The sequence below is a fragment of the Physeter macrocephalus genome, chromosome 21 (assembly GCF_002837175.3).
Source record: "Physeter macrocephalus isolate SW-GA chromosome 21, ASM283717v5, whole genome shotgun sequence".
NCBI classification, from domain to species: Eukaryota; Metazoa; Chordata; class Mammalia; order Artiodactyla; family Physeteridae; genus Physeter; species Physeter macrocephalus.
Genome location: NC_041234.1, coordinates 27,492,853 through 27,500,557, shown reverse-complemented (window position 1 = coordinate 27,500,557; position 7,705 = coordinate 27,492,853). Strand labels below are relative to the sequence as shown.

At 35.5% G+C, this 7,705-nt stretch overlaps 1 protein-coding gene across 11 annotated transcripts in view; it reads right to left on the bottom strand.

Annotated features, from left to right (window-relative positions):
• KDM6A (lysine demethylase 6A) overlaps positions 1-7,705 on the bottom strand; it is a 205,431-nt gene that overhangs the window by 44,912 nt on the left and 152,814 nt on the right. For 7 of the 11 annotated variants that reach the window (XR_003677878.2, XM_028482583.2, XM_024116454.3 and 4 more), the window contains exons 11-17: positions 7,236-7,334; positions 6,870-7,089; positions 6,175-6,309; positions 5,570-5,725; positions 4,911-5,006; positions 3,895-3,996; positions 2,839-3,234 (exon numbers count right to left, since the gene is read on the bottom strand). Coding sequence is in view for 10 of the 11 variants with exons in the window: in XM_028482583.2 (XP_028338384.1) it covers positions 2,839-3,234; positions 3,895-3,996; positions 4,911-5,006; positions 5,570-5,725; positions 6,175-6,309; positions 6,870-7,089; positions 7,236-7,334 (1,204 nt within the window). In the remaining variant the exon portion in view is untranslated. The remainder of the gene's footprint in view (positions 1-2,838; positions 3,235-3,894; positions 3,997-4,910; positions 5,007-5,569; positions 5,726-6,174; positions 6,310-6,869; positions 7,090-7,235; positions 7,335-7,705) is intronic. The other 4 variants (XM_024116457.3, XM_024116460.2, XM_024116456.3 and 1 more) reach the window with 2 other exon arrangements.

The window sequence follows — 7,705 nt, the reverse complement described above, 5'->3', positions numbered from 1 at the left end:
CCAGTTCCTAAACCTAAAATTTTTAAAACTTATCTACCAAAAAAACTAGATACATGAAAAGTTGATTGATACACATCAATGAGCATGCAAAGGAATGCAATCTGGTTTTAAATGATTAAAATAAGCAACTAAAAATTCGATCATAGTAGTAGTTGAAAGATAAACTCTAAGTTATATGGAAACTTCTCATAAAGTAAAAATACTCCAATATTATAAGCACATCAATATTATTATCCAAGAAAGAGTCCAGACGGGTGTCAAATTTTCATTTATCATCAAATTTCTACTCAGAAGCTAATCACCTGACAAGTTACAATGATTATAATATGCAGACAAATAGAAAGGTAATCATTTTATTACACCATCTTTAAATGAAAATCAAGGTATTTTAAGTTACAAATTCCTTAAAGAGGACTTGCTGAACAATCACCAACAATTTACATAATTTTACTTTCATATCTTAAGTGGAAAATGTGAATGAACTCTTCGAAACTGTAATGTAAATTACTGCCAGTCTGTATTTCCTCCCATCATCACAAACTAAAAAGTAGATATACCATACAGGTCTATCAATGGTCTAGTTTTCATTACAACTTGAGAAAAATATTTGAAAAGGTTTGCATAAGACAGTATTGAAAAAGCCTCTAATTATATTAATACCAGAGATAGAGGCTCCCCAGCTTTAGCAGTCATGCAGCATCCTCATTTGGGAAACCTCTGACTTAGAATCAGTTCAACAGTTTCTTAGACAACTTTCCCAGCTATATTACCTAAATTATAAAGCTCCTATGGACACTGGCCTTGAGGGGCCTGCAAAGCAAAGGCTGGGGCTCTGCCACTTACTATACAGTCATGTACAGAGGCTTCATGGCCTGTAAACTGAGGGTTCTTTCACTAGAATTATGTTTTTAAAAGACAGCAAATTTCCAAAGTAGGGTTAAGGGCGTATTTACTGAAAATGTCAGCAACTAAGCAACTCAGGGAATTAGATGTAATAAAGAAGAATAACAGAATTATAAGTTACAATCATAACAAAGGTTCTCATTTATTAACTACCAATTATACCTTAGCATTATAGGCATTCTTAGAAAAATCTCATGTTATCCTTTTAACAATCCTTTAATGTTTAAAGACACTGAACCTCCAAAATCCCATTCTCTCACCTACCCAAACAATTCTCTCCTATTTCTCCTGTGTTAATTTCCTCACCTTACTTACTCAACCTATAACCATTAATTATTTGATTTACACTTTCATCATACTCTCCTCCTGGAAAGACTTTATTCACTTGGCTTCAAGGGCATCCATCACTCACATTCTCCTACATCTACTACTACTACCCTCACAGGTCACTCCTCTTCTAGTTTTCTTTGCTAGTTCTTCAATTTCCTGACCTATTATACTGGAATGCCCCAAGGCTCAGTTTTGAGTTCTCTTCTTTTCCCAATCTATTCTCTCACCCCTTGGTGATTTCATCCAGTCTCGTCCATCTTTCCTAGTTGATCAGGCTAACTTAGTCGCCCTCTTTCTCAGCTAATCCTGTCGGTTCTACCACCCAAATGTACCCAAAAGTTGACCACTTCTATTGCTGCCACTCTGGGTCGAGCCGCCACCACCTCTTACATGGATTACAAAAGTAATCTCCAAGTGGGTCATATCATTTCTCCTTTTGCCTCCTTTAGTCTATCCACAGAGTACCAGAGAGCATCCAGGCAGATCACCTCACTCCTCCATTCAAACCTCCCTATAGTTTCCCATTTAACTCAGAATAAAATCCAAAATCTTTACAATTGCCTACAAGGTTGAACATGATTTAGCCAGCCTGTTTCCAGCTGGACCACATTTACCTCTCTTCTCACCCTGCTCAGCCATCATGCTTGCCACCTTGATTGTCTCTGAATATGCAAAACACACTCCTGCCTTAGGGCCTATTGCTCCTTTCTGCTCCCTACACGTGGAACACTCTTACCACAAGTATCTTCAAGGCTCACTTCTATAACTCAGGTCTTTATTCAAATATCCCCTTCCAGTGAAATCTTCCCTGATATTCCTATTTATAACTGCAACTCCTCTACCACCAATCTCTAGTACTCTCCAGCTCCATTTTCTAGTGTATTTTTCCAGAGAACTAATTGTAACATTACTTAATATTCTATATGTAATGCTTATTTACTGTCTGTTTACCTACATGAATTAACATTTAAAAAGTCTTAGAAAAAGAACTTATCTCAGTTTTATCAATAATATAAAGCTAGCCAGCAATAAGTCAAATATTTCCTTAGAGCTAGTAAAAGTATAAGCAATTTGGCAATACATATTCACAACTTTTTAAAACAATGCTCTTTGACCCTTCAGTTCTGCTTTGGAGCACCCGCTCCATGGAAACAATCCAAAATATAGGGAAACTATGAGGATAAATATTCAGAAGTAAAAACTTTTTCTCCCACTAGAGTAATACTTACCACTTAGCAAAGCACCTGATCTTGAGTAGGCAATATATGCGGAAATGAACTAAGAAACATCACCATAAATTGCTTAAGATGCCACTGTAAATTAGCAGTGGGTTTTGGGGAGTTGTATGATCTATTTTCTTTTTTTTTTTTTTTTTTTTTTTTTTTTTTAGAAATTTCTAACATTATCTGTGTAAATCTTATATGGAAAAGAAAATATACTCACATACATATAATACCGAGTCACAATGTAGTAATAACATTGTAGTACTATAAATGCTTATAAAAACAGTTCCTCAAACTTTTATTTCTTCTTCTCTCAAACTGCATAAAATCAAATGAAGATAACTATTATGGGAGAAGCCAACAAGGCAGTCAGTCCTATTACCTGAGTGGAGTTAGATAGTTGGTTTTTCCACGGCTCCTCTGCGCTGCTGGTCAGGTTTGTGCGGTTATGAGGTAGAGTGAGTGCGTTTCGCTGCAGGTAAGGCACGTTTCCATTACTTCCACTTCCTGTTATGTGATTATTGCCTATCAAAATAGTGTCTGTACTTCCCAGCGTTCTTGATGTGCTACAGGGAACATGGCCTGCAGAAAAGGGTCCATTGGCCAAAGGCTGCCCAGGGCAGGCAGGGCGGACTCCAGGCTGAGAGACGCTAGGCACTCTGGTCAGAGCAAGCTGTGGCTGCTGGCCAGAGACTGAGTTTGTAGGCAGTGATGAATCAGCTGTTGGCCCATTAGGAATTCCAGTAGATCGTACCTGTGCAACTCCTGTCTGTCTCATCTGTCAAAAAACAAATGAAAAATAAATGCTGCCTGTGTGGTCCATAGGGGACAGAATCAGAATATGAAGAATATATAACCAGGTAATCTCTGATTTTACCCTAACATTTAATTTCTCTAGGTTAAAAAATACCTTTTCATAACAAGAAATTGTTTCTTCACATTTAGATTAGCTTCCTCGGAAAAGCAAGAACCTACTTAATTTTTTAAGAAATATCCCTTTAGTAATGACAAAAGAAACCAGCTGAAAATTATGGAAAAGAAATCAAATTTACAGGTCTTTCCCCCATCACAAAATAGGGGATCTCAAAATTCCATTCTATCACATTTATATGCCAGATTCTGAGTTAAACAAGCTTGAAAGAACCCCACCTAAGTTTAGGATGTAGCTTGTTAAGTATTAAATAATATAAATAAAACTCATGCAGAATAACATGTAAATAAATAATAAAATACTAAGTCATGTTCAAAATCAAATTTATTGCTGTTTTTTCCTAAAAATCTGTCCATTATCAGTATTTTAAGAAGCACAGATTATTCAATTCCACCAAATACTGGTGGAAAGTAGAAGTGGGCATGAACATACTCTAAAATGATGTTCCAGTCAATAGAAATATTCGAAATGGTAACAAATTTTAGGGGGAAAAAATGCTATACACACTTGATGTTGCTGCATTAAGACAAACTGACTTTCCAGCTGTTCCAGCATCAGTTTCTGTGCTGGATTTAAATTATTTCTATTTGCACGGAGCTGTTCCAAGTGCTAGAAGAAGAAGAAAGGAGAATACAGTCAAAGACACATCTAAGAAACAAGCTCACTATTCTAAGCAACCTTTCCCTTGAAATGAGTAGATAAAACTCAGAATGCTGTCTAGTCAAAGATACCGATTTCTGACCAATGATAATCAACCCCAAGATGAAGTCCTTTAAGAAGTTTGAGAAACCTCAGAAGGTTTACTGTAATGTGATCTTTGAGATAAATGCGCATGAAATTCTACTCATCAGTAATTTTCAGGATTTACACAGAAAGTTCTTTGAGCTTAAAAATGCACTGTGACAAGTACACTCTAAGAAGCACTGTTTGGAATAGGAAAAGTCTGAAGACAACCTGACTGTCCAAAACTAGTGAGCTGCCTAAGTAAAAGTATGACACCTTCGTAAAGAAACATGATGTAGTCATGAAAGAATAAGGAAGCTCTTTATACACTGACATGGAAAGGTGTGTAAAATATATTAACAGTATATATAGCATTCTACCATTTGTATAAAAAAAGGAGAAAAACAGTAATAAATGAGAGAAAGAGGATGCGTATTTGCTTGTACATGCATGATATATCTCTGGAAAGACAGATAAGAAACTAATAACACTGGCTGTCTATTAGGAGGGGAACTGAGTGGGTAGGGGCAGGAATTAGACGGAGAATTTATATACCCTAAACTCATACTGAGGCAGTTTGAACCATGAGAATATATTTGGTGGGGGCGGGGGGGAGTGGAAAAAAAAAGAATGAATTATCTCTATTACTCTGGTAAATGTGGGTTCATTTTACTTATGTGCCTATTTATTGAGTTTACTGCCATTCAACTTTAAGAATTAATAGTTAAAAAACTTAAAACTTAGTACCTCTACTCTTCTTTAATGGGAAAAACAATCTGTCAAAAGCATATCTTACATACCTGTAATTTCTGTGGTGTCAAACACCATGAATGACCTTGTTGCTGTACTGGAGGATGTGACACTGCATGGCCACTACTCCAATTATCAGAAGTATTCTGAGGAAAATTGATAAAAAAAAAAAAACATTAAAGAATATTTGGTTAAATCCATAGACTTAATAATAATGACTAATGGAGGCCAAATGACTTTGAATTGGAATATTTACATATAAGATGTTTTGACATTTAGTTCTTTTAAAAATACTTTTTCATGCATAATAAATTTGGAAAATCATAAATTAAGAAAATATTGATTCTTTAATAAGCCACCCAAAAAGGCCCACCCCTAAACTATGGCCCAAATGGCTAACCTAAATACCACACTGTCCACTAGGTCCAACATTAAGTTTATTTCAATGTCAGTAGAAGGTGATGATGAAAAGTGTGTTGAGATCTTAACGGCAGGGAGATGAATAAAATGATTTGATGAATGCAAATTTATCCCTACTTTCTATATTTAATATGATGCTAAGAATTTGGGATAGAAAAACTCAAACCTTTCACTCTTTGATGTCCACAGATTTAAAGTAAAGGACAGGAGATGTTCAAACTGCACAAGTTCAGGGCAGTTAGGAGTTTCTTTTTTGACTGGGATTTTTCTATTTCTCTAAAATATATACCTTTGTTGGACTAGATGTTCTTTTCCTCTTGGCAGGACTGGACAGGTCATCTACTTGACTAGAAGGAATCATGTGTAGTGGCAAGGATTGCTGTGAAATTGGTGTTTGACTGAGGCCTAATACAGGTTCAGTATTTGGATGATGAGGTTTACATGCCTAAGAATCACAGAAGGAAGACAAAAATAGGGTTCTATATATTCTTAATTCATTCCTTCAAATTGTAAAACTTTACAAGCTGCATACTTTTCAAAGCTATGTGGACATCGCTGATAGCAATTATTGAAAATCAAAATCAAATGAATCATCAATGGAGGAAAAGTGTACCTTCCTTTGAAAAACTTGCTTTAAAAAATAAACCACTGCAGCATTACTTTAAGAAACCTCCTTCAAAATCATGAAAATGCACAAAGGTTCTAAACTGGCACCCCAAAATTTCTTCCCATTATCAGAGGGAGTTTTAATTTGATCTAGATTCCCTTCACAATTAAATCAAGAGGCTTTTCATTAATGAAAGCCTCCTGTGCTTAGTAAAATACGCTTGACCACTACAGATTGAAAAGAACCCTTAAAGCTGGGCACCTGCAGAACATAACCCAACTTCTCACCTGCTGTGCTGTGTTCATGGCACCCTGCCTGGAGGTAAGCTCTGCGGGGATTGGTAGGCTCCACGCCTCCTCAATACTAGGAAGTAATTTAGTTTTATTCTGTAGACTACCTTGTGGAAGGTTACACAACTGAGCCTAGGAAAAATTATGTAAAAAGCAAATTTAACACAAGCCTAATTGAGTAAGAGCAAGTCCACTAAATCTTCCTAAATGCTATAACTAATTGTTTTTAAAAGAAAATAGATTCTTAATTTGGGGTTTCAGAAAGATACTAAGTATAATGAGGGAAACCGGAATATAAACCTTTGTGAGAATTAAAACAAAGCTGAGCTCTGTTTTCAGAGTTCTTATAGCTGTCTTCTCATGAAACTCCAAGCAAGAGTGAAAGACAGTGTTTGTGTCCTTTTCTCTAAAATGCTATGACAACTTAAAAATGTAGACAGTACATAGAAAAAAATTATGTAAATTAATATGCATCAACAGAGTAAATGTGCAAAAGAGCATCTTTCAAAATACTGCATATCTTACTTAAAATGAAAAGTAAAATAATATTACAAGCTATGGTATGTTTACAAAATATGGAAACAAATTATAGACATCAAAACACAGCTAGACAACTTCCCAGCCACCCTCCTCCTGCCTGAGTGTCATGGGGAAATATGTGCCTTTAAAAAACTGCCATTTAAACATTTTACCTGTAAATACTTAATTCGTGCTGCAAGTGCAGAGGTATTACTACAACTTTTGCTTCTGGTTGCATTTAAGTAGCATTTAATGGCATCCTGAGGCTGGTTGCAGGATTCATAGAGTGTGCCTAGGTCCATCCAGGCTGCAGCATGGCCATGGTCCAATTGTACAGCACAAATATAGGCCTGTAAAGCATCCATAGGCTGATTTTGCTGCTGATATAGCACGCTGGAAAGAGATATTAAGAAAAAATAAGTTGACTAAGAAGAACTGCTTAGCTTCATAACATGATATAAGCCATGAAGTACATTATATGTGATGCAACCATCTTTGTGTATCAATTATAATACCATTATTTTTATACAAAGTCTTACCCTATTGAACACCATGTATCTGCACTTGCTTCTGATTTATCAATAGACTGCCTGTAAGATATAAAGGCATCCTGAACTTTCCCAATACTTGAATAGCACCTGAGAGGGGAGGGAAAAATCAAGAAAATACGATTAATACTGACTGATTAATTAATTAATTTGCTGAATGGATGGACTATATGTCAAAGCAAATAAAAACCTAATAAGCTAACATATTTATGTGAATGTGTGTACATACATGACAATAATAATGTACATTATAATTAACCCTTCAATAAACTATATTATAGTCTATCTGATAGTGTTTATCAATACAGCATGCTTTAGCACCTATTAAAATAATTAAAGGCCATATCACTTCAATATTATAATACTGAGTTACGAACACACACACACCCACTACTCTACTTATACAGCTTGATCTCTGGTTTTCTATAGAGTAAGAACATAGAGTTAAAAACCAAGAAAAA